This window comes from Struthio camelus, chromosome 10, assembly GCF_040807025.1.
Source record: "Struthio camelus isolate bStrCam1 chromosome 10, bStrCam1.hap1, whole genome shotgun sequence".
Taxonomy (NCBI): domain Eukaryota; kingdom Metazoa; phylum Chordata; class Aves; order Struthioniformes; family Struthionidae; genus Struthio; species Struthio camelus.
The window spans coordinates 3350932-3376864 of NC_090951.1; the positions used below are offsets into that span (position 1 = coordinate 3350932).

A 25933-nucleotide genomic window follows, 5' to 3' on the forward strand; every position below is an offset into this window, starting at 1 on the left:
CATCTGCCATCCTGCTTCCTTGGCAAATTTTATCCTGTTATGTCTAAATCCAGTACAACCTCTTCTGTGTGTGTGTGTGTTTTTTGTTTTTTTTTTTTTTTGCCCCCCCCCCCCCCCCCAAACTGCCCAGCTCATATGTTTGGGGGTCTCTTCAAGCTGCTTCCTGTTATGTGTCTCATATGTGTTTTTGGCTGTGGGAACATAGTGCTTTCTCCCATCCCTCCCTGGCCTCTGGTGCCTTGAGACCAACTCTGGAAGGTGCTGAGCACCCTAAGGAGAAAGTGCAAGGATGCAGAGAACCTTGCGGAATTGGACCTGGAGTGAAGAGGCAACTCACTAAATGAGGTGTGGAAAAATAGCCCAAAAGCTGAGGCTTAGGCAAGTGATCTTCAGCCAAAAACCTGTGCTCCATGGAAAAATAGCTGGTTAATCCCAAAAGGCTGCTGCTGTTGCAACCAAGCTATTTTTGAATAAAACCCTGCTCCACCTGCTGCATACTTGGAGGTTAGGCTGACCTTTACTCATCCCCAGCTCCATTTAGATTCTTCTTTTTTAGTTTAGTTTTTTTTTTTTTTTCTTCCTTCTCCCTTCCCCTGGTTTTTGTCACAAGGTTTGCCTCTCTGGTCACTCTCTCCATATGCATTTTTTTCCTATAAGGATTGTCAGGTGTGGGCTGATCCTGCAGTTGCAGAGGTAAATCTCAGCTTGATTACTGGGTGAAACTGTAGAGAATTTCAGCTTTAGTGCGCAGGTGTTAATTTTTAGAATACCCAAAAGCAGCAGGCTCCTTGAAGGCACAGGTAAAAGTACATAGCAATGGATAGTTTCTCTTAAAATAGTAGCAGTGGTGTTTTGTCATAAGAACGGACTGAACGTAAAGCTCCCTGTTCTGTAGTGCCTGACAGCATGTTTGAGGATGGCTTGATTATAATTTTTTTTTAATGAAATGTCAGGTAGGTAGGATTCTTCTCACATTTTTCTTGCTATTCCTTTCTCCCTGCAGTTTTTATGGGACGGGGCTGATTGCTGGCCATGGCTTCACCAGCCCTGAGCGAACACCAGGTGTTTTTGTCCTCTTTGATGATGACCGTTTTGGGTTCATTTGGTTGGAGCTGAAGTCCTTCAGTCTCTACAGCCGGATCAAGGTCTCATTCCAGAATGCCGAAGCGCCTTCCCGTGAGGCTTTTGACGAAATGCTGAAGAACATTCAGTCGCTGGCTACTTGACGGGTGATTTGTGATGGATAGGGCTAGGGGTGGCAAAGGCTGCTGCACTCCCCAGCCAGGGATGGGATGGGGATTCCTTGCTCTTGGTACCTCTGAGTAAAAGCATGCACTTTTAATAAAGCCTTTTTACCCGAAATGTACACATCCCTGTTAAAATATTCATGACTGCCCTTTCCTCCCTGCCTCCTCACGTTGCTCCCTGGCAGTCATTGTTATCCAGTCTGTAACATAGCTTTATATAGCTGAAGGGATCCTGCAGAGGAGGAAATAGAGCTTTCTTATTGCAAAAAGGATGTATTGGAACAAAAATAATTCAAGGCCAGAGCTAGATCAGGAGAGTCACTAATTGACTGAACTGATGGAAGCCCTCTGCTCCGTCCATTAGCAGTCTGTCTCCCATGGAAAGGGACCTTCCTTGGGGAAGGGACTCACTTAAGCTTTTGCTGAGCTCCAGGCCAATTTGTCCTCCTAGGAGACTTGCTTTTCTCTCCTGAAAACCTGTGTGGCTTCCCCACTGCAGACTGGCTGGCTGCTCAATGATTGATTGTGTCAGAAGTGACAAAGCATGTCCTCCTCTCCAGAAACCTTTCTCTGGGTGCAGCATTGCCCAGAGAGGCTGGTGTAATACCTGCGTCCTTGACTTAAAATTGGACTGGGTGATTTCCTTTAACAAATTCTCTCCTCTTGGCAACAAGGGGAGGATTCTTACTGTAATGACAGTGTACATAGCTGTGCCCTGGCTTCAGAAGCTTGGTGTCTGTGCTGTCCCTGGGGCTCCGGATCTGGGTCTTTTCCCTGGGCGTAGAGGAGATAATGATCCTTTGTTAAAGGAGCTGGGTACAGAACTGGGAATGAGTGTAAAGTGCATAAGCTGGTGCATTCTGAACTGGTTTCATACCTGAAAGGTTCCTTCAGACCTTTTGAAATGGGCTTAAAAGCATTAAAAAAAAAAAAAGAAAAAACCCTAACTGAAGCCCGTATGCAGCCTGATGGCTCCTGCCTGCGATGGGCAGCAGAAACTGGCAGCTGTCACTGGTGCTGATGTGACCTCAGTTACATGTCATTCTTGTTGCCTTGCACAGTCTGAAGGAGCATCGAGGGATTCTCTTTATGTTGCTGTGGCTCGTTCTGGCATCTTTTACGGTTGGTGCTGACAGGTGGGTGCTGCTGCTCTACTTGCAAGACCCTTCTATCCCCTTTCTAGTCCTGCTGTTGTTTTGTCCCAGACAATGGCAACTCGCACAGAAAGCTTCTGTGCTTAATTTCTTACTGTGAGACGTGTGTTGTGTGTGGTGGACCTGAGCTCCTCGCAGAAGCGTGGGCTACAGGTCAGGGAGCCAGTTTCCCCATAGACTCTCCTATGCAGCGGGAAGGTCTTGGCCAGTGCTAACCTACCAACTGTGAGTTGTGCCATAAACCATCTCAACGTTCGCATCTGTGCATTTTGTTTTTAAGCCTGGGTAGGAAGAGATCCTTGTGCGGAGAGGAGAGAGCAGTTTGTAAGGCAGGTCTTGGCTGTAGGCAAAACATGCCCCTTGCTCTCTGGCAATGAAGAAGAACTCTAGAGATTCTTCTCTTCCAGCCCTCAGCAGCAACTCTGTCAGGATCAACTTGTCTAGCAAAACTGCCTTTGCATCTTCTGCAGGTCTCGGTTTGTAAATGTTTGTGCGCGTGCTGTACCGGGGAAGATTCAGCCCCCTTCCAAGGAGAAGTTCCTGTCATTGCCTGATTTCACGGACTGCGAGAAGCTTTTATTCTCACTCTCACAGGGGTTTTCGCCATCTCTGGCTCTTGAGTGTTCCCTCAAGCCGTGTGAGAGCAGAGTCTCCAGCTGGGAATTTGAGCAGAAGGTTATGTCACTCTCAGGATTCATTCCTGTCTCTTTGGATAGAGATTTTTCAAACCTCTGGGAATTAGAAAGTGATTTGGGGCACTTTTTTCTTTCTTTCCTACTGCTTTGTCAGTAGTAGAAAACCTGTCTGCGTCAGAAGAGAGGATCTGAAGGGCTATTACCATTCTGGTGAATAAGCTATAAAAAGTTTTCTGAGCAGCCTATTAGCTGTGTCCCTGTCTCTGTCAGCAGAGGGAAGAGTTGTCTCGGGTCTCACCCCACCATACAGGCCTGGGAGAGCTGCTGGAGGGAAAGAGGGACGGCGGCAGTTCTCTCATCATTGACTTGTGGGCAGAGAGGTGACCTGAGGCTGAAACTGGGCTTCTCAGCCTTTTGCTGCGGCCGCTGAGCTGTACGCGGAAGAAAAACGTGCACTTAATCTTGGAGGCAGAAGTTTCAAGCTTGGTTATGCAGGTTTCTGGGATACCTAAAGACATTAGGAGTCTGACTGGCATTGGAGTGGCCAATTTATTTTGGAGTTGACTGTTAGGCTGCTCCAGCCAATATGTTAGCTGCTTTGTATTGCTCCCTAGTATAGCCTAAAGGGATGAGAGAGGTCCCCTTGGGCAGCTGTTTGATAGCTTGTCCCTAAAGCCAGCTCTGCATCATGTAAATGGATCCATAGTTTTGAGTTGTGCTTTCCTTCTTTCTTTCACGTCCCAGTCACCGGGGGGGCGGGCGGGGGGGAATCCTGAAGTTTCACATAGCTGTCTTAATAATCTTTGCTTTCTTTTTTAACATGAGATTGAAAATCCAGTCTATACTGAATGCACTACAAGCACTTGATCCGAGCCCCGAGTCACCGTCTCTAAAGTACAGAGGCTGACTCTCTGTAACTTGCTGTGTCCGGTTGGCTGAAGCATAAAGCACGCGTAAGCATGATTCACTAATGTGTCATAAAATTATTTTAGAAGCTGTAACCTGCTGCTTTAGTTGCCCTTTATGTCAGGAGTCTGCTGGGGAGTGCAAACGCGTGGATAGCAGAAGACAGGAGTGTTGTGCGCAGTGTTGATCACAGGTCTGCTTAGCCACTTGTGCAAGATCCTCTTGGCTGGCTGTTGGCGCATGTTGTGCATCTGCTGTTCTCTGGGCTGGGGCAGTTCCTCCACTTGTAGCTTGTCACTTCCAAACTTTCAGTGGCAGCGTTAAGTCCCTTCTGAACACGAGACCTGGCTGACTGGAGAGAAGGGCTTTGCAGAGGCTGGATGTGCTGCAGTAGCTTTGCACAGATCAGCTTTGCCCTTGCGGAAGCTTCTTTTTATTTATAGTGTACCTGATTGGCCTCAAAATGTCAGAATGCACTAGTCCCAATTAAAGGCCAAGCCGCTGGTACATCGTGGCTTTATTCCGTCTAGAGCCAAGATAGCAAAAGCAGCAAATTCTTATTAATGCTTCTCCTTTTTCCTCTCTTCTCACCTTCCACTCCTCAAAGCCTGGTAGGCTTTTGTGGCATTTCAGAAGAAAATTCCCTCTGATTTGGCTTGCGGAATGAGGAAAGTTGGCAAGACAGCAAAGCTGGAGAGAGGGACGCTTAGTGCTCTGGGTGCCCCTGTGCCTATATGGGGTCCTCTGTGCGTGGTTATATCAGTGCTTACAGGGAGAGGCAGAATAAGGCCGTGAGGAGTATTAACTTGCAGCTCTGAAGGCTTTGAGAAACGGGAACGAACAAGAGGAGAATTTTATGTGTTGGCGGCGTCTATAGGTGAGTTATTAAACTGGGCAGGATTAGCAGTGCTGCCAGATTTCGTGGAAGGCAGTTCAGATCCGTGCATTGCCGGTCATGGCCGAGGGGGATCTGACCCCTGTTGATACCTGTAGGGAAGTGGTGGTGACAGTGGAGTGTTTTGCTGTACTCGTTCATGTTTGGTGTAGGCTGTACCACCTCCCTGCGCAGGATGTTTTGGTGCATAGCCCACTTGTTCCCTGAACCCGAGCTGTCAGCTTGCTGGGGTATTTCTCCGAGTTGTGGATGGGGATAGTGTGTGGTGGGGTCTTGCAGATGGTGATAAATGTCTGACTACTGCTGATGTGACTTTGCCTTGTTTGCTTTCTGTAGATAACCTTGGAGGCAATTAACATATTCCTTGATCCCAGGTGGGTGGAAAGCATCAGCGAAGATGGAAAATAACTCGTCGGTGGTAGGGAATGCTCTCTTGGCACAAGCGTTTTGGAATAAATGAGCAAAGTGCTGCAGTTATGTTGCAGAGCATCATTGCCCTAATAGCTGCTGGAGGACCTGAATGGGGGCTTAATTCTAGCTCAGGAGCAGTAAGCAAGTGACTTAGATGCTCAGACTGTGTTGTGCTCCTAGATTGCACTTTCTGAATGTCAAAACGCATGGGTTTGGCCAGCTGGGGAACAGAAGCATCAGAGATCCGCCTCCAGCTGGTTTGTTTGTTTGTGTTGGGCCTGATTTCATAACTATAAATATGCTGTGATCAGGCTTTGTTGCTACAGAAGACTTGCTGCAGTCCAGACAGACTTGTCAGATTCTTTTTTTGACTGAGGAGGTGGAGGGACAGAATTATATGTAATCTTGGGTATCAGCTTTCCTCTGCAGTGACTGTTGAATCTGGAGCAAGTGGTGTAGTACTGCTGTGGCTGTCCTGGAGTGGGAGAGTAGAGGTTGGATTGCAATTAATTACAAAACTATTACTGGGGAGAAGACGAATTCATGCTTGGAGATGCAAACTACCAGAAAAAAAATGTAGCTGGCTCAATGTTTACTTTTGCAGAAGGATGACTTTTTATTGCTTTTTATTAATTGAAGAGTAGTGGAACGTAATACAAGTTTTGGGTGTTGTGTGGAAATGGGTTGTATAATCTCAGCTCGTTTAGTTTAGGAAATGATAATATATTAACTTTGTCTTGTAGCTGGTTGCTCACATGGCCAATAATTTTCTGTTATGTTCAGCTGCCAAAGGATTGCACGCTGGCCTTTGCAATGCAGGCCAGACGGACAGCATAAGTCACCAGTTGGACAGTGAAATAGTTGCGATGTGTGTGATCAGGCTGTGGAGTGGAAGATAAGTTATCAACATGTGCGTGCCATTCACATTTTCTGTGTTCAATTAAAATGTATGATTCTGGCTTTTGTTTGGATAGAGGTCTCCCTTTAATTTTTGAGGAAAAGAGCACTCGGTTCAATTGTGTTCATTAGTTTAATTAAAGCAACTGCCTCTCTTTTTTTAACATGGCACTGACTGACTAATCTGGGCATCTCCAGCAGGCTTTGGGTGTAAATAAGTGTTCATAAAAAGCCCTGGGGTACTTTATTTTCATTATTATTAAAAGTGAAGGTGAGACACCAGATCCCTGCTTCTTGCAGAGGGTAGCACAGAGGGGAAAGGTGAGCTTTTCTTTCTGAAATGCCATTTGACATTGAACACCTCAGTCTGATGCCACAACCATCAGTGTGGAACAAGATAATTGTAGTTTAAACAACTTGCCTACCCTGTCTGTTCCCCCGTCTGAGGGACGGGGTTTTGCCTCTTTGTTTGTGGGTTTGAGAGGCACGGGCTGGCTCTATAAAAGCCAGACGTGACTCTGCAGCACTTGGCCTACTGCATCCCAGGTATCAATTAACTGAACAAAGTTTGTGTGTTACTTTTCCACCTGATCATTGTTACCCAAGGAGCCTTTTCCAATTTCAAATAATAAAAATGAAAGTTTTGTGAACTTACTCCTGTTTGCTTTTTTTCTTTTCCAAAGAAAAGCGGCGGGTAATATTCCACCCTTCTGATGTGCAGTGGCCTGTCTTCCACCTTGTGATGAGAATTAATTTTCCCTCATTCTGGTACTTGGTGAGCAGTAGATCTAATTTCCTACAGCCGTGAGACACACATCCCCGAAACTCTCACGTGCTGCAAAACCTCAACTCTTCCCTGGTCTGTGTTGTCGGGTCTGCCACGCACAGCTCCTGCCCTGGGGTGCGCAGCGCTAGCGCTCCGCTCTCTCCCGCAGCCTCTTGGTGCTGCTTGTGGAGGCAGCAGGGAACGCTGGGGCCAGCTCTGAGCCGTGTCTGCTGACTGGCCGCCCTGCCTTGGTCTAATGACCTGTGCCCTGCTGAAATCTTTCTGTCCTCCCAGCTAACTTTCTTTCTGAAATGAAGGATGTGGTAATGCTCAAACTTCTATCCCTCATTCCACTTGGGCTGAAGAGATCAGCTGGTCCAAACCTAATGGGAGGGATGGGGAGGGGGAGGCAGGCAGCAGGATGGTGCAAGCCCCCCTTCTTTATGGAAACAGCCTAAGAATCATACATACTTCTTATCCCTTTTTCCACATTTGGTTCCCTTCTGTCTCAACATTCACACCCACCTCACTCAGACTTGAGTTTCTCTCGCTGCTTTTCCTGATGAGTGAGTGTGTTGAAATTGGAGAAGTTGGATTTACCATTGTGGCTTGGGCTCAGCTGCCACTGAGGAGTGGTTTGTCCTTGCGCAGCAGGCCCTGTGTCTGGTCGTGTGCCAGGACGTACAGAGGAGTCCCGAGCTCCGTGTGAATGGCTGGGCCAAGGTAAACCTGAGTCCTGCCTTGAGCAGCTTTATTGGACTGGATGTTGCACTTCCAGTTATGCAATCCAGTTCTGCCAGTTGCAGTTTGTTGGCAGAGTATTATTTTTGAGAGCAAACCTTGGACACTGAGCACCCTAACTATGGACTCTCAAAGTTCACATGTGGGCTCTTGGTCAGAAAATGGCTCTGCCTTCTCAATGCTGGTAGTTAATCAAGGCCAGAGTGCACTATAATGAGTCCTTGAGAGCAGTCCCCTGTGAATGTGTGACCTCTTCAGTTTCCCCTGTTTTCTTTACCACCAAGGTCTTTCCCTAATTCCACAGGTGTTAATTTTCTGGTGCTGCAAGGCCCCTCTGACTCCAGCCCTTTATGTGAACTGTTCCATATATGAACGCACAAGCCTTAATTCCTTAGCAGAGGAAAAGAGTCAGTAAAACATGTATAATAAGCATGCAGTAACACCTACTGTGTATTTGGCCTTTGAGGAGTGCAAATGTGTATTCTTAAGTGGTAATATTTCTGAATACCAGCCACATGCAGCTCCCAGACGCTGGCTTGCTGTGTTGCAATTCTCCCTCTGCTTCCAAAGAAACCAAGTGCTCGGTGTTTTGAACGATTGCTCCTGGGCAGCTTAACACCTCCAGCAGAGGACCACAGCAGCCTGCACCTGTTTGGGGTAGCCGAGGGCAAAGTCCTGTTCAACTCCTTTGCCAGAGACTTTGCCTGAGAACTGAGGAGGTATCTTTGACCTGGCAGCCATGTGCCTCAGCAGATGGGTTTGTTTCCCTGGGCTTGGTGATAGATGAACGGCTTTTTCTGTCTGCCAGGGGTAAGTGAAAGTGCCACGATCGATTACAAGCCGTTAACGGCAGAGCAGGCAGCGGGTTATGCCCACAGTCATTAACTTGGAAACCGAGGACGAGGGAGCACGAATTTTCCCCTCTTGCTGTGGGAAGACAGTTGCTGTAAACAGGCATGTTCCACGCTGGCTTGAGGACTGCATTTGCAGCCTGTCCTTCTCGGACACCACCAGAGAGGCCAGCCGTACTGTTTGTGTTCGTGCTTGTTCTTCCCACTTGGCTTGCTCCTAAAAGCTGCTAGGTGACTGCTTTGTTGCTGTAATGAGGAGTCCAAGATCTGCCGGTTCCAGCCATGAAGAAAGGTGGGTTTCCTTTCTTGCTGCCGCAACTATGTGCGTGAAAATCAGTTCCTTGTGTGAACCCTATGCCTGGTGGCAGCTTGTGACCCTAACGTGGCCTGGACAGAAGGACATGGGGATGGGAAGTGAGAGCACCATCAGGCTTCACCTCCTTCCCTCTGCGTTTCCCCTCCATGTGATGCTTCTGCCTAGTGCATGTTTGTTGGAGACGCGTGCTGGCTGGTAGGTCTGGAGCCCCCATGCTGACTGACCTGCCTGGCAAGCCAAAATCAGTTTGGTCCATGCATTGTGTAAACTTGGTCTAGAGTATCAGCACCCTTGAGCTGGGTGAAATGCTATCATTCACTCTGTCATTGTCCTCATCTCCCCACTCCTTCAGGAACAGGCTGGAATGGAGGCTTTGAGTGAATATTGCTTGGGAAAGTTTGAATTTTTCACTTTGTCCAGTGGAAAGGAGGACTGGGAGCCTCTGCTGTATTTCACAGCTCAGCTGGGTACTTTTTATCTGGTACAGCTCCACAGCTGGTTATCAGCCATCTATTGTGCCTGAACCCTTTAACTCTTTCACTCCTGTGAGAGGCGAGGGGGAGCACCATCTGTCCCCCCTCGTGATGCAGGATGGGTTGGAGGAGAGAGGCCTGCGTGCAGACCCGCATTGAGTCCAGGGACCAAGGCAGCGAGGGAGGATCCTCAGCTCACATTGCTCCTCAGTTCAAGGGCTAGTGTATCTCAGGGGCTGGCTCCAGGCCTTGAAAGGCACCTACATCCACAGGGAACACCCAGCACGGGTCCTCGGAGGAATGTCACAAGTGGGTCTGCCCTCTCTTTGCATTGCTCCCTGGTGCATAGGCTGGGAAGAGGATGAGAAGTTTCATGTGTGCTGTGTTTGCCCTGCTCCCAGCAGGGCTTTGTCTTTCCTGCTCTTTCTAATGCAAAAGGTTAATTAGTGGCAAGCTCTACATGGCTAATTAAAGATATATGGGCTTTTTCTTTGCTTCCTTGGACTTGTCAGCCTTTCGCTTGCACGCTGCCATCCCCACTGATGCGTCTTTGCAGTAATTACCTCGTGCGTGTCAGACTTGTGTCCTCGTTAGCTTCCCGCGTGGCCCGCTCTCTCGCTGCGCCCCGACACCCAGCGGCTCCACCTCTGGGACTTGGGGCGTTAATGTCCCAAAGTCCCCTTGGGGATCCTCCTCGGGAGCTGGCATCGCCCGGGTTTTTAACTCCCGCGGCAGCGGGCCCGGGGGGCGCCGTGGCGCGCCGCGCCCGCCAGGGGGCGCCCAGAGACCGGGCTGCGGCAGCCGGGCACCCCGGGACCTGGGTCCCTACCGGACCTGGGGTCCCTGGGACCTGACCTTCCTGGGGGTCTCCCAGGATCTGGGCACCTATGGGACTCGGGATCGCTAGGGCTGGTACCCCCAGGACTTAGGTACCTATGGGACCTGGGACTGAGGCCCTTGTGACTGGGCAGCCATGGGACCTGGCCCCCCCTGGGGCTCTGCCAGGATCAAGACTGGGAGCTGGGACCCCCAGGACCTGGGCACCTATGGGAGCTGGGACACCCAGAACCTGGGGGCACCTATGGGATCCAGGGACCCAGGCACTCACAGGACCTGGCCCCTCTGGGGGTCTTCCAGGATCAGGTCCCCCCAGAGACCCTCCAGGGCACCCCCAGGACTTGGGCATTCCCGAGTCTGGTCACTCCTTGGACTGGGCAGTCCCTGGGACTCTGGGATCCAGCGCCCTCCGCGAGCAGGCATCCGCGGGATCCGGTTACTCGCTGCCCTGGCCTGCGTGTCTGCACCAGCGCAGCCCTGCCCTGCTCTCCGCGGGCCGGTGCACCCTCCCTGCGCTCATGTCATGGGTGCAAAGAGGGGGGTGTTAGCATGAGGGCAGGGGGACCCTGGAACTCCCGCACTGGTTTCCCAGCAGACGCACCTGGAGGATGCCTGGACCCGGTATGGAGAGAGAAGGGGACGGTGCTTTTTCTGCACAGAAAATGAATGGGAAGCGGGAGGCCTTGCTTCAGACGGGCAATTAGGCGCTGACGTCTGTGGGAGTGCAGCATGAGATGAAGCAAAACCCTGATCTTGAAGGTCAGGGAGGTAAACAGGAGTCTGCAGCCACCAGTCATCAGCACCCTCTGAATTATTGAATAAGCGGCTCGTTAAGTTGACCTGAGGCACTTCCTTCCCTGCAGCCTCTGTGGGCGCGAGAGGGGGGACCCCTGCTCCGGCTCCCCTGCTCGGCCACCCCGCGCTCTGCTTGTCTCGCTGCAGCGCGGCCGGCTCGTGGCGGTCGCCCCGTGTCCTCTCCCCCTGCCACCGCAACAGCATCGCCGGAGGGCTGCCGGGCCGTACCGCGGGGAGGAGGATGCTCGTGCGAACACGGGGACCGCGCTGCAGCGTGCCCCAGGCTGGCCGCCGGCAGAGACGGGCGCAGGGCGGCTGGAGCGTGGCCCCAGCGAGTCCGGATGCGTTCGGAGCAACAAAGTTCCCAAGCCAAAGCGAACTGGGGCCCGTCAGCTCTCTGGGTTTGACATCTGCCACTCGGGTCCCTGGGGGATAACCTAGACCCACTTTAGCTACTGTGAACATTTTGTCGCCCTGCAGCTAGAGAAGATGTAGCTGATTTAAATTTAAAATTCACTCCCCTCCCTCTCCCTTTCAGCCTTCATGTTCTCACCTCACTTCACAGTTTCCCTTTGTGGCTGGTTTCTCTCTGGGGCTTCTTCCCTTTCTCCCTTGCGTCACCTCCTGCTTCGTGACACCACCGGGAACGCAAATTAGTGGCAGGCTGGGGCTGCTCTCTCTGCTCAGCCTGGCGCGTGCAATCGCGTCTCTTCCCGCAGAGCCTCCCGAGCCTCGTTTGACCTCCTGTCCTTAAATCTGATCTTTTACCTTAACACCCCGGTCACACAGGAAATGTCCCTTTTGCAGGGACCTTGCTACCTGCTCCGGTGCGTTTATGCCAGCCGGGCACCCAGCACGTTAGGGGGTCCTTTGCTGCCACTTGCCTTACGGCCCCTAATGCCGGCTGGAGGAGACTATCTCCATCACCTGCTCCTGCAGCAGCAGCGCTGGAGCTGTCTGGCTCAGCCCCCGGCTCCTCCTGCTAATTAGAAACAAATGAGGGAAGGACTGATGATGAGTCATGCACTAGGTTGCTGTAATCCTTTGAACTGCTAGATTTAAGAGTTGCTCAAATAACGTGGAAGTTGAATTTCCTGTGACTCTGCAGAGCTCTTTGTCACTTTTTGTGCTCCCTTCTGGGTGTCTTCGTTGTTGCTTTCAGATGCTTTAAGCTGGAAAGCTGTCCTGCTCTCTGCGGCTGTGCCCAGAGGCTCCAGCGCAGATAACATTTGTTTCACCCACGATCACGTCTTGGATCCTGTTTGTTAGCTAGGGGAGAAGGTGCCATATTGGCCCTTTGCAGCGCAGTGCCTGACGCGAGGGCGGCTGGAGGCAGTCGTGAAGTCGGGGCGCCTTCTCCTCTGCAAAAGAAGCGCAGACAGGGCAGCGATGGGAAAAGCATTTGTGCAGCGCTTTGGCTGTCGGTTGGCAGCCCCGCCGAGGGCGGCCGCTGCCCGGCAGCCCCACGGCACGCACGAGCCTGGGTGCATCCGGGCTCCCACCTGAACCGCAGGCGCGGCCGGATCCTGCGGCACCGGGGACCCAAGGGTGCCATATTCATCTTTGGGGAAGGCTGAATTTGGTGACCTGGGTGCTCTGCCCCTCCGTCGGAGGGCTGGAGGGAGCAGCCAGCCAGGAGCCCGGGGAGGAGGATGTGCCCAGGCCGCAGGCACAATTCCCTTCTCCCTCTTTGTTTTCTCTAATTGCACGGCGAGGCCTTCAGGGCACGGGCTGTTTCTAACCTGTGTTTGTACAAAGCCTCGTATAATGGGGCTGGGACGTGCCGACCCGGGAACAGGGAACGCGACCTCGGAAGAGGGAACGAACCGGTTTGGGCGACGCCGGGGAGCAGCCCAGCAAGCCGCAGCCTGGCCATCGCGGGGCGAGAGCTTTCCTCTCCGACGCCTGGGCGTTTTGCAAGAGCCGCCCGGCAGGCAGGGCGCTGCCTCCGGGGCAGAGCGGGGCCGCTGCTCCCTGACCCGGCCCAGGGCATCGCCCCGAATCCCCCCGGGCAGAGGAGGCGCCGGGCACCCCGCCAACCGCGGCAGAGGCTGCGGCCGCGGGGACGGAGCGGGACCCGCTGGGGTCTCGGCGTGTTTAACAGTTTTCTTTGCGCCGCTTCAGTGGCGTATCAGCTTTTCCTGCTGGGAGCGGATAATGGGGAATTCCTGTGCAATCTCATTTTGCACCAGTCGGTCTCCTTGCCCGGGGCTGAGTTGTTTCACGTATCAGCGGGCTCAGGGCGGCAAGGTGGAATTACGGCATTACAGACAAAGGCTTAATATAATCTTCCCCGCATGAACAGCGTTGCAGGGGGAAGGTTCAGAGGATGTTCTGCAGTGCGAGCTTCAAATGAGGCGAGCTGTAGTTCAGGATGTACGCTGAATTGCTTCATCACCGCTCCTAATGGCTTAACCAACAAAATCCATATTCATAAATCAAAGCGGGAGCGCGAGCGACCTCTGTTTGGCGCTGCTGCCGGGCTGGACTCAGAAACGCGGGCTGATTAGACATTGCAGGCAGCACTTGGGTATATATCTTCTGCGGCCGCCGCGACTTGGCCTTGGCGTTTACTGAGCCCAAGGAGAGATGATACAATCAGATCGGTCTGTCTGCACCTGGAGGATGATCCCAGTTAAACCAGGCAAAAAGCTGAGCTAATTTATCATGCTGTTCTCAATACTGAAATGCACCCTGAAAGTAATGTCACCCTCAGTTATCGATCCTACAGTTCTACAGCACTTAATAATCAAAAATGTTCTTTTTCAGCGTATTTTCTGTTTGGACCTGGGTGTTGCAGCAACGTGGCGGCAGCTCAGATGCTGCCCCAAAGCAGCTTAAGAACTAGAAACCGAGAGATAAAATGAGCGTAACTGCTTTCTTAGCGCAAGGAAAGCGCGATGCCCGTAGCAGAGCATCGCAGGGGGCGGCAGGCCTCCAGCCCGCCGCCCCGGGCTCGTCCCCCCAAGCACTGCCGCTGGCCAAAAGCCGCAGGGCCGCGGACGTCTCCCAAAAGCCGCAGGGCCTCCGACGTCCCGGGAAGAGACCCGCCGTGCTGAGCGGAGAGCCCCGGGCGAGGCGAGCGATGCCACGCCGGCCACACCGACGTCGCCTAGCTGAATTCGGTGGTTTCTCCTAACCGTCCCGGGCGCTGCCTCGAGCACCGCGCAGAGCGGGAGGTGCGGAAACAGCCTGTTCCCAGGTCGTTCCCGGCGCAGAGGCTCGTCCCCTCCGGCGGGGGAAACGTTGCCCTTGGGATGTCAGCGACTCGACAGCTCTGCCAGCCAAATTTGCTTGCGAGGTGGACGAGCAGAGGAGGCGCGGTGCTTTGCCGGCATCCCGCTTGGCCGCGGGTCTGACTGGTTTCCAAGCAGCGAGTCTGGGCGAGGGCAGCAGCGCGGCCCAGCAAAACGGGGTGCGCTGAAAATAGAAAGTTTAAAGTAAGCAGAGCAGGAGGAATGATATTTGGTATGAAGCCATGCAATAGCCTTGAGGCTGCTAATGTGGTGATAAGCATTTGTTGTTTGCCTGTGCTCTAGAGCAAGTGTATTTTATCTCTTACTTATCCCAGCTCCCGAGAGAAAGCCTAGCAATTTTGCTGCTATCTCTTGTGGGACCACCGGTTCTGTATTTTATTATTTCTGTATCGCAGCAGCACCTGGAGCCTTTGCTTGAATTATGTAATGTGACACAGCTGCAGGACCCAGTGCCTGTGAAGGCTCTGCGCTGTGATTAAAAGCAAGCAGCAGCTCCCTGCTAGTTGGGAGGGGTGTATAGGAGTGATGTGGCTTTCTGGGGATGGGAGCAAAGGTGGTGGTGGTTTAGTCTGCAGCTCCTTGCATACTGGTGGGCCTTGTAAGTTGTGGACAGCAGGGGAAACTGTGCCTGGCTGGGCTCCTTTTTGCAGGGTGGTAGGAGGGGTGAGCAAACCTGTGCTGTTGCATTGGGTGCACTGAGTTTTGCAATGGGGCTGGTTTGTGCAAGCAGCCCCAGTGCTGCTTGGAGAGAAGGAAATGTTTGCTCCAGTGGGATGTGGTGTTTGTATGTGCAAGCACCTGGAGGCTGTGCTGCTGCCTGCGTCAGCCCTGGAGGAAGAGCTGGGGGAAGTGGGAAGCAGTGAGGCTTTCTGTGGGAGGGGAAAAATCCTCTTTCTGCTTGGAAGCACTGGGGTTAGGTGCTGGCTGCAGGTGGGCTGTGAAACCTGTGGGGGGAAGGTGCAGGGTGGCTCTGCTGGCTTGGTGTCTGGGTGGGTGCCATGGGATGGGTGGGTTAAATTGCTTCCTGGGATCCCCTGGCCCTGTTCTGTCCTTCCTGAAACTTGTGCTTTCACAGGAGGTGATGCTGCAGCTGGCTGGGATTCCTGTTTTGTGCAGCAGTGCTGCAAGTCTGGCAGCAGTTTTTGCTGTGTCAGGCAGCCAGGCTGATTCCCTGCACTGGGCACGGTGGGGTTTGCAAAAAGAGCATTTACAGCAGCAGGGCATGTCCCAGTCCTATCTGTAGACAATGTGCCAAGGGAGCCAGAGGCATGAGTGCAGGGTGGATTGATGCCGTTGTGGATAGGAGAAAGCTCTGCCACCATCCTCCATACAAGGCTTTTGTGTTAAAAGTGTAACCCTGTTTAGTAGTCGATTGCCTTGGCCTGTAACTTGTGGCACCAGCCCTGCAGCAACATAGGTTATTTTCTTCCATTATATAAATCGCATCAAATTCCCTCCTTGGCCTTGCTTGTGCCCTGGAGCATCGCTGACAAAAAAAAAAAAAAAAGTGATTTTACCAGGTTCATCCTTCTCCCTTCTGCAGGGAAAGAGGATGCTATTAAACTTAAAACAAATTACATTGTGCATTAGAGTGAAGATGCTCGACTGCCTTTTCTTTCCCTAATGACACAGGCCCTGGGAATAACAGCACCATTAATTTTTGTCTCCTGCCGCCTGCGAGTCGTCGCTGGCTCTCTCCCCAGCCCAGCAGCTGCCGCATGCGATGGGTGGCACGCGCTGCTGCAGCCGCGTCGCCTTTCGCGCGGGACCGGCGCTCGCGGCGGGGCTGGGAAGCGGCCGGAGCAGCCCCCGCAGCGCTGCGGGGCGGATGTGGGCACGGGCTGCGGACCCTGTTTCTGCTGCAGGGTGAAAGATGGGAGAGAAGGCGGGTGGGAGACGGGCCTTAAAGCTTTTCCATTTGGAAGGAAGATCAGCCGTGCCTGCGGCTCCTGGGATGGGAAGCTGCAGCTGAGAGGATGATAAAGGTTATTAAATGTCAGGGAGAACAAACGTTGCTGTTTTTTCCCCCTGGCTGAACCCCTGAGGAAGCGCTTTGGGTCACGGTCCGAGCAGCGGGGAGAGGACGATGCCGGCGGCGGCGCGTGGCTGGAGGGAGGGAGCCTGCTGCGAGCCGGGCTGGAGGACGGACGCGCTGGGGTGTCCCGCCGGGGCCGCTCCAGCGCGGAGCTGCATCGCCTCCTAAGTAACGGTGGCTCCAGACCTGGAGCTCCTCAAATCTGATTTTTTTTTTTTTTTTTCCCTCCCCCTCTCACTCCTTGGTAGTGCATTGTTTTTGTTAATGCACGCTTTGCGTTGCCTTCGGGACTGGAGCTCCCTGGGAGCAGGCTTGTGCCTCAGTGCGTGTGTGTTTTTTGTTTTATTTTTAACACCCTACTATGTTCCCAGACCTTTACCCCCTCCCCAAACCAGGGTGCTCCCGTGAACGGCTGTGGCTCTCGTTGCCCGTCAGCAGCAGCTTGCAGCGGGGCTGTCAAGTGAGATGGGAAAGAGCCGGCGGCGGGTGTGCCAGCGGCTTGCCTTGTTCCGCAAAGCTAAGGTTTAATTACTCATTGCATTAGTAAATACTTGCAAAACTCTTAGCAATGTGAGGCTTGGCCCGCCCTGGGATGCGCTTGCCGGGACACGTAGGAGGAGGAACGTGGCTCAGGGAGGCGCGGGGTGGGACCGTGGCAGCCCTTCCGCGAGAGGCTTCTCGCCCGCTCGGGAGCAGCCCGGGGAGCAAGCGCTCGCGAGTTAAAGGTAAAAGGCAAACCGCTGCCTGGGGAGGCTCGGCGCTGAGGAGCTGCTGGCCGTTCAGCCAGAAACGCTGGGCTCTGCCGCGAGCTCTGCCCGCGGCCGGTGGCGTTCGCCCTCTGTGCGGTCGCTGCTTCGTCTCCGCCGTTGGCCGGTCCCAAAACGAACAGCCTGGAAACTGCGGCAGATGTTGCACCGAGCGGGCGTTCCCCGGCGCGTGCGGGTCGCAAGGAGAGTCGTGCGATCGCGTGTTTGACCTGCTTGGATAACACCGATCAGCCCGGCCAAGGGCTCTTGCAGGGTGGTTTGTTTTGGAGGCTGCTGTTCGTGGGGAGCCGGAGCGACGCGGGGCAGGGGAGGGAAGGACGCGTATCTGTCGGCCTGCGTTACAGCTCGTGCGCCGCCGTGCTCCGGCTCTGCTGCTATTTTCGGTGTCTCCCTGCCTGGGGTGCAAGGGCCAGCCCGTCGCCGCTGCCTGTCCTCGAAGGCTTTTGCAGCCCCGCGGGTGCCTCTGCTCCCTCCCCCGGGACTCAGCAGCAGCGCGTGCCGCCGTCACGAAGCTTTCCCGGGTATTTTTGTGCGTTGTGCTGCTGTCTGCCTAGCTCTGAATTTTAACAGATGGTTCAAGTGACAATTACGGCCTCGGAAGACTATATTTATAAATTCCTTGTTGGGCTGTTATCCTGCATGTGATAGAGCTTTACACAAACAGAGAATTGATAGTCATTCCTGGCTCTTCTAACTGGAACGGAAATTAGATAAAAACAAAGCGCATCGTGGCAGCAGCACGGTGGGTTTCGCTGGGGCGTTGCAGGGGAGGTGACTTTGGTGTCCGTCGGCCGGGCCGTGCAAAATGCGTTTGGCTTGCTTGGGCCCGGTTACGTGTGTAGCTCTCCTTGGTGCCATGCTTCCCCAAAAAAAGGGGCAGCAGGGATAACCCGCTGTTGGGCTCCAGCGCAAGAGGGCGGTGGGGAAACGCTGCAGCTTCCTGACCGTTTCGTGAGCAGGGCCTTCCCGCGATGCCGTTTCCATGCAGGATTGGTGCATGCTCGCACCACGGTGCTGAGAGCTGGTAGTGGTGCGATGCACGGACTGCTGCTGCACGGGGTAGCTCGACCCTTACGGCTGCGCTCAGTTGCCCATGGGGACATGGGCAAACGACCCCAGTCCGGACACTTATTTCATGCAGGTGGGCTCTCCCCAGGCTCATGCTACGGCTATGGCCTGACCCTGCCAGGGCTGAGCACCTTCCTCTTTCACCGACTCGAGGGCACTTTGCAGAATCGAAACCTAACCATTACGTTTTTGTGGGCATGGCTTAATGGCTAATTGCTCATCCTGGATGAGTACGCATAGATTTCTCTCCCTTCGCTCGGCTTGCAGAGCTGACGCGGCTCCGCTCAGCCCCAGTGCTGCGTGTGCAATTGCTGCAGGTGAAGGACCATCCAACAAGGCCCCCTCGCTCGGGGGCTGCCTCCCGCACCCGGCGCTGCCGGCAGCCGCGGTGGGAGCCGGATTTGCAGCCAGCCGGAGGGGCAGCAGGGCAACAGCCCTGAAACCTCGCTGCGGGCGCATCGATAAACGGCTTCTGGAAATGGAGAGGTCTCCCCGTCCTGTGCGGAAGCCGGGGACTCCAGATTTCCTTTGAGCTGGAAAACACGGACAAAAACGTGCATGCGTTTTCACAGAAACGTGACTAGGAGATCCCCCCCCCTTCGTAGGCACTTGCATTCAGAGCGCAGCTGTGCTTTGCTTGTCGGGAAGCATCATCACCGCCATCCTAAGCGTCTTAAACGTCCCCCAAGCCCCTGCCCAGCTGCTGCGGGGTGCTGCGCTGCCCGGGGACGGGGCAACCCAGGCAGGTCGAGCGCTGTCGTTTCCGACGCGGTAGTTTTGCTCGGTGGCTCTGCCACAGGCAGGGCTGCGCTGTGCGTGGGAACCCGCTCAGCCGGCTGCTGCCTCTCCGGAGAGGTGGGTGAGAGCCGGCAACGGGGCCGGCGGAGGGCTCGTACCCGGGTGGGGGGCAGTGAGCGGTGAGGTGGACTGCTTGGGAACCCAGCTTTGCCGGGGTTTAAAAATAAAAGCAGAAAAACAGCGTTGGGTCTTCCGCCGGCGTGTCCTGCCCCGAGGCTCGAGGCAGCTGCCTGCTCTTGCCGGTGACCTTCCCTTCGGTACCGCGGCCGCCGGCGTCTCCGGAGCATCCGCTGTCCTCGAGCTCCCCTGCGGGCCTGGTCCTGCATCCCGCGACGACCGCGGCGCGCGGAGGGAGGTGATGTTAAACTGCGGCTTGTGACCCTTTCTGGCAACCGAGCCCGAAAAGGGAGCGGGGATCTTAAAACCCGAGAGCCGCTCTGCGCTAGCGCTGTAGGTACAAGGCCCCCAGTAGTTTGTATCGGCAAATGGTGCATTTTGGGGGTGTCTGGTGTGGGGAACCGCAGGGTTTTGCCAGCCGTCGGGTTGCTCCGGGCCGGAGCTGGCGGCGTGCACGGCGTTCCCCTCGGAAAGCCGGAGGCCTTGCACGGCGGCGGCTCCGGCGAGGCCCCTGCTGCAGCGCCGGGAGTTTCCCGGGACGGTGACGGACGTCTCCGCAGCCGGCTGCGCCAGGCGCCGCCACGTCACGGCAGCGATAGGGAGAAAGCTGAGCTGTCACTCGCCGCCGCGACCTTTGCGCTTTGCTGCGTGCTCCGCGTCCGCTCCCGGCCGCGTTCGGCGGCAGCCGCCTCCTCGGCGGGAAGGAGTTTCGGAGGCATCAGGATTGGGCTCGTTGCTCCCGGGGCTGCCTGCAGCGCCGCGGTCGCTCCCAGCGACGGCTTTCTCCGGGTTGGTTCGTTGGGGAGGGACGGGACGAAGAGCAGCCGCTCGCGGGACGTCCTCGGACCGCAGGTGCAGCACGAGCCCTTGCCGCGAGCCCTCCTGCCGGCCCCGGGCGACCAGACCAAACCCCTATTACCCAGGGCAGGGGCTGCGCACACGTGCTTGCGTTGCAAACCGCGTGCGTGCATGCAGTGCACGTGGGGGCCTAACATATTTCTGTATTAAGTGCTTGCAGTAGCCAAACGCGTTTCAGACGTGCTTGCGATGAAAACGCAGGGAGCGGAGCGCTGCTCTCGATGCTCGCTAGGAGCCGGAGCGGGTGGTGCTGAGCCTGGCCCGCGGCGGCAGAAGGCGCGTCTCAACGGGAACGCGTTATAAATAGGTTCGGCCGCTTTCCGCTTCTGCGGCGTAATTGTCGGCACGCCGCAGATTGCCGAGCGGCTGAGGGTAATTAAAACACCTTTGTCCTAACTTGCTTACGCCTGGTGACGCCTGTGCTGAGCTCTCCTAACGCGCGTGCTGCGGCAGACCCGCCGCAACCGGGAGCAGCCCGCGGGGCCCGGGGAGGCTTTTACCTCTGTGCAGAGTTGTCAGCATTAAGAAGGCGCCTCTGAGAGCCCGTTGCATGTTTGCAAGCTCCGCTTTGCAGAGCGGAGGGGCAAGCGGCAGCTTACCTCGGCCGAGGACCGAGCCGGCTCGCAGGTGCCGCAGGGCGCTGCGGGGCTCGCCAGCCTCTTTCGTAACCCGCTCCCGGGTGCAGTTTACTGGGCAAGTCTGATGCCAGAGCAGCGCTTGTGCCCTCTAGCTCCTACACCTTGCCTCGTTAAGATGGAAAAATCCCTGTGTTGAGAGGACGTAAGGCGAAAGAGAGCACGCAGCGACGAAAGAACCGCTGTTTTCTGCCTCTTTTCAGCCCAGCAGGGGCTAGCAGCATCTTTTGCTGGTGATTTCCATCTCCGCGCCAGGCAGGCTTGGAAATGCTTGGAGGAGAGCTATCTACTCGGCTCTGTTGCAGTCCGTGCAAAAAAAAAAAGGTGGTTTCCAAGCCCCTGGCCTGGTGGCGGGCCACGCGCTACCGTGCCCCAGCTCGGCGGGAAGCTACGGGCGCGTGCGGGTACCCACACCCCTTCCCAAGGGAGGGCGGGCGGGCGCGTGAGAGATTTTAACACTCTCATAAGCCACGGTGAGGAGAAGGAAGAACTGGTAACCTCTGCATCAGGGATTCAATCCAAAATAAGGAAATAAGAGTATTTTCCCAACTGTTGTGTAAATAGGAAGGGAGATTTTCCCAACTGCTGCTCAGGAAGGGAGAGGCCAACTTAATGCCACTAAAATAGATTGGATTAGGAAGGATTTGCAGAGGGCTAGGCTGGAAGAATGGCTTATTTAGGTTTTTAGCAGTCATGTCACAACCATACGTGGTGTTGCAACACGCCGTTGCGTTGTACATTCGTGCTGGGGTTTCGAGTTTTCAGGGCTCTGCTGGGTGGTGCCAAATTAGTAGCTGGAAGTTTGTGGGATGGGCCCAGAGGAGATGGATGGGTCAAGCCGGTACTGGGTTGCTGCTGCTCAGCCTGGCATTGGGAGCCTGACTGGGGCTGAGAGAGAGCACAGGAGGACACTGCTGGATATGCATTAAAAACCTGACATCTTCCTTGCCTTGCAAATCTAAACCAAATCCTTTAGCCCAGGAGATCCTGGAGGGCGAGTATAACTTGGGGCTCAGATGGCCAATGCTGTTGTGGCTCTTTTTTTAGTGCAAAGTAATTTGCATGTTGATCAAAGTGACTTTGTGATGCCAAAATGTCTCGCTGCTGCATGTCTGTCAGCAGCGATGCTGTCGTAGACGTGCGCTTTTGTTGTGCTCTTTGTGTGCTCGGCGCTGGGCGGGAGCAGGGTCGCTGCCCCAGGCTGCAGCCGGAGATGCCTGCGGGCCCCGGCCGAGGGGCTGCTCCTCTCCCACGGGGCTGGCCGTCTCCTCGGGCCGCCCTGGCCCGCTGCGCGCACGCAGGGCCTGGGACAGGTCTGCTCTCAGACTTTTATCAGAGCCCTTTGGCCGTGCAGATGCTGCGGGGGCCGGCGCGCAGTCCGGGGCTTGCTGGCGTTTCTCCCTGCCCTTGCTCTGCCCTGCTCCTTGCAGCAGGATTTTGCATCACATCCTTCTGCCTTCGAAACCGCGGCTCCTTTCCGGAGCTCTCACCATATCCCCCCGGGCTGGATGCTTTTGGCTAGAGGGTGCAAAGCAGAAATTACTCAACGCTTTGGTAACTTCCACGAAAGAGGTGCTTCCCCTTGTAGCTGCCCTGGGCACGTGGGGATGTTCCCCTCTGCTCGACAGCCGTTCCTCCGCTCGGCCTCCCTCCCCTCCCTCGCTGTGCTGGTGAACCAGCCCCAGCAGATGTGAATTTGGCCGGGTGCCTCGCGCAGCATCCGCCTACTGCTGGAGTCTTGCCTTATTGTGATCTGCTGGGGAAGGAAAATAGGCCACTTACTGTGTGCGACAGACAAAGCCACCCCCGGAGTCTTTGTCTGCGAGGTGTGTGGGGGGAAAAGGAATGGAGTGATGAATATCCACGTAAACCTGCCGGCAGAGCAGCGGTGCGGGCGCCGAAGCAGCTCGCCACGTGCCGAGCGGGCAGGTCCGTGCCTCGCCGTGCCCACGGGCAGCCGCCCGAGGAAGCGAGCGAGCGAGGTCGGTGCCGGAGGCCAGGAAGGGCCGCAAGCGTTGTGCGCAGGCGGCTCTTCGGGCACCTCGTGCAATTGCTCCGTCGTCCCCGCGCGGAGGCCGGGGCTCCCCGTGGCGCGGCGCTGCTGCCCTCCGCGCGGTCTCTGCTCTCGCCCGAGGACGGAGACAGGCTCACGCGGCGCGATGCATCGCGGTTACGGGGCGGCTGGTCTCCGACTACCCCGGCGAGCAGCCTTGGGCGCCTCCATCTCCTTGTTGGAGTGACTCATGCCTGGGGAGGGTTGTGAGCTATCGAAGCAGATGGAGTGGGTGGAAAACTGCCCCTCTCCGATCCCCGTGCCGCCTGGAGGAGCGGAGGAGGCCGGGCGTTGAGCCGGCGCCAGGAGCGTGCGTGCAGCACGCGGCACAGGGAGCGTGCGCAGCCGGGTTTCCCTCCGCCAGGGCCAACCCGAGGTCACGCAACGGCAGCAGCGCCGGTGCTGGAACGTGACCCGCGAGGCGTGCTTTGAAGACCAGGTCATACGATCATGTTGTATGAAAATTTGGGGTCTGGGATCTGTTTTTACACGTCACTTGCAATTTCTGAGGTCTGAGTTAATCGGAATAATCGCGCTCAACAGACAGTGAATTAGTAACGCTTTTGCATTTTGGCAGAGCTCAGACTTTGCCACAAACGTGTGGTTTCCTTCTTGCGATGCCTCTGAGGTGTGCGGCTCGGTGCAGGGGGCCGCTGCCATCCCCTCCGAGCGCTGAGCAGGTTCGTGTCAGCTGGCCCCATCCGAGCACCGAGATACGAGATGCTCGGTGGCAGGAGTGAGTCACCCGTCTCCTGTCCCTGCGTGGCTCGAAAGGACGGAGGCTTTTGACCGTCTTCCGAGGGTGCCCTTGTGCAGCAGCAACGGGGCTGGAGCCTGAGTCACTGCCTTCCCGCAGCCCGGCCACGCTGCGCTGGCCAGGGATGCTGCAGCCCCTGTTAGCAGGGGCAGGACGGGCCCCAGCAGCGTTTTCCTGGATCCATGCGATTTGCAGCCCGCAGGGGCTGTCCCCCGCTGGCTCTCCTGTCCTGGCGTGTGCTGTGCGGCGCTGATGGACGCTGGCGTTCGCCGGGGCTCCTCCGCGTGCCGCGCGGCTGCTCCTTGGTGGCAGACAGGGCTGCTGGTCACTGCTGTCCTCTGCCGGGTTAGCCGCCTCGCTCGCCGTGCGGCGGCTGCCCGTGGTGGGAAGCTCTTGCATAGGAAGAAGAAAAGGGGCCCTACCTGGCATTTGGGCTGGTGTGCATAAGGAGGTGGTGGCCTAGGGATGAGGAGGGTGAAACGGGAGCCTGGAGGTCCTGCTCGGGTGTTTCCCACCCAGCCTCTCCGTGCTGCAAGTGGTTGCTTGCCCCTTGCTGCATTAAAGGCTCCTCGTGGTTACAAGCCTCCCTAAATTGCCACTCGGGCACGTAACGCCCTGTGCAGGGCACGGAGGGACGGGGCGTCCCTGCTAGGGCTCTCGCCCTTTTCCTGAGCCCCTTCCGAATCTGCGCTTGCTCTCGGGCGTGTGGGCGTCCAACCGCGCTCTTAGCCAAGTGCGCCCAGGCCTCTTGGCATCCTGTGATTTATTGCTTAGGTGCTTTGGGGAATTAAATCATCAGAACTTTCTGCTTGAATGGCATCAAAGGGAGAAGCGGGACTCCATAAGCGCTGACCTCTGCGCGAGCGGCGGGGATGGGGGAGTCGCTGGCGGAGGCAGTGACCGCGCTGGGGGTGCGCGGGATGGGGCGGCCGGCAGGATGCGCTGGGGGAGCGTGGGCGGGCGCGGGGCCGGCTTGAAGAGCGGCAGGGGGGACCCCAGCCCTGCCAGCTGCGCAGCCTCGTCCCTGCCGGCTGCTCTCACCCACTTTCCCCTCCCCACTGGAGCTTTTTTCCTTCCGATTTCAATTTTTGTGTGTGGGGTTTTTTTTGTTTTGTTTTGTTTTTTTTTGCTGCTGCAGCTCATCTGGGAGGAGCAGAGCAGGTAATACCCAATCCTCTGGGGTTTGAGTGATGGGGAGGCTTTAGGAAAAATAACCAAAGGTAACAGAAAGGGCTCGGGAATTCTCCTTTGATGGGGGGCTGGGGAATTCTCCTTTGATGGGGACCCCCTCGCCCCCCCCCCCCAATTTTCCTTTCCGTTCAGCCTGCTGGCATGCCCCGGAGCTCAGCTGGGCTCGGGTGGGTCGGGTGAGCCCCGGCGCGGCGCATCCCGGGCTGCGGCGGGCACCGGCACCGGCACCCGCACCGGGCCGAGCAGCCCGCGGCCGCCGCCGCCTTCTCCCTTCCTCTTCCTCCGCGCGGGCGCCTGCGCGCCTGCGTGGGCGCGGGGGAGGGTGGGGGGAGATGTGCGTGAGCTCCGGCGGGAGGGCTCGGAGCTGCCCGCATCCCCCCGCCGGAGCCGGGCCGAACCGGGCCGGGCCCCGCCGGCGCGGACACCGCTCCTCGGCACAGGTACGACCCGGGCCGCCGCGGGGGGGGGGCTCCGCGCGGCTCTCCCCGCCCGAGGGATTTTGTCCGTCCCGTTTTTTTTTCCCTCTCCTTTTTTTTTTTTTTTCCTTCCCCCCCCCATCCCACCCCTCTCCCCATTTTGGGCCGGGAAGCCATAACCCGCCGTTTCTTGCAGCCCACCAGCTGCTAAGGAAGCGCCGTCCGCTGTGGAAAGTCGGCCCGTGGGAGCGAGCTGAGGGCCGGAGCCCCCCCCCCCGCCCGGCACCGGGTTCCCCCCCCCCCGCACCGGAGACCCCCCCCCCCCCCCGCCGCCGCCGGGCGCTGCGGCTGCCCGGCCGAGCAAACCGGGCAGCTCCGATGCAAGCGGGGGCCTGAGCTCCTTCGGCGTGGTTGCGGAGAGGGAAATCCTTGAAGGAGCTGCTTTCTAAGACAGGGCCCAGCCCCGAGAACCCCTGCGTGATTTTTTTTTTTCTTTTTTGTTCTTTTTCTTTTTCCCGGGCGAGCGGCTGAGAGCGGGGCCGCAGAGCGAGCGGCTTCGGGGCGGCGGTTTGCGCTGCCGGCTGGCGCTCCGGGAGGAGCTGCTGCTCAGCACAAAAGCCTGGCTTAGTGCAGGGCAGGGCTACTCGAGTGGACTTTAGAAGAAGAGAATTAAACGTCTCTTGGAGGGGGAGCTGCCATCTGGTGTCTGATGTTAGCAGGAAGAAAGGGCTCTTTGCAACACACGGGAAAGTTGAGAGCTTGTTGGGCTTCAGGTTGCCTTTAAAAAAAAAAAAAAAAGAGCTTTGCTTCTTTGCTTTTAAGGTTGAACGAGCTGGCTTTGTACAGTGAGTCACCCGCGTGGGTTAATGCAGGCTTGGAAAAGAGACCGGGCCTTCTGCAGGAAGCTTTGCTGCATGCTGGCCAAGCTGCGTCCGCTGCCGGGCTTGCAGCAGAGCCCGCAAACCGGTGCTGGGGCCGAAAGAGGGAACGCCAGCACTTTTCCCTAACGAAAGGGCCGGGCAAGAGATCCGCAGCGTGGCGGGGACGTGCTTGCCGC

The 25933-nt window shown here is 56.1% G+C and overlaps 2 protein-coding genes across 14 annotated transcripts in view; both read left to right on the forward strand.

The window, feature by feature from the left end:
- Positions 1 to 6799, forward strand: part of FBXO31 (F-box protein 31) — a 29608-nt gene extending 22809 nt beyond the window's left edge. For all 4 annotated transcript variants that reach the window (XM_068955751.1, XM_068955749.1, XM_068955750.1 and 1 more), the window contains one exon: positions 1004 to 6799. In XM_068955751.1, the coding sequence (XP_068811852.1) occupies positions 1004 to 1226 (223 nt within the window). In that variant the 3' untranslated portion in view covers positions 1227 to 6799. The remainder of the gene's footprint in view (positions 1 to 1003) is intronic.
- A 10010-nt stretch (positions 6800 to 16809) lies between these two features.
- Positions 16810 to 25933, forward strand: part of KIAA0513 (KIAA0513 ortholog) — a 28461-nt gene continuing 19337 nt past the window's right edge. For 4 of the 10 annotated variants that reach the window (XM_068955777.1, XM_068955783.1, XM_068955782.1 and 1 more), the window contains exon 1: positions 24748 to 24900. The gene's annotated coding sequence lies outside the window, so the exon portion shown is untranslated. Of the gene's footprint in view, positions 16942 to 19660; positions 19819 to 24218; positions 24431 to 24747; positions 24901 to 25933 lie in introns of those variants that run through there. The other 6 variants (XM_068955778.1, XM_068955784.1, XM_068955785.1 and 3 more) reach the window with 6 other exon arrangements.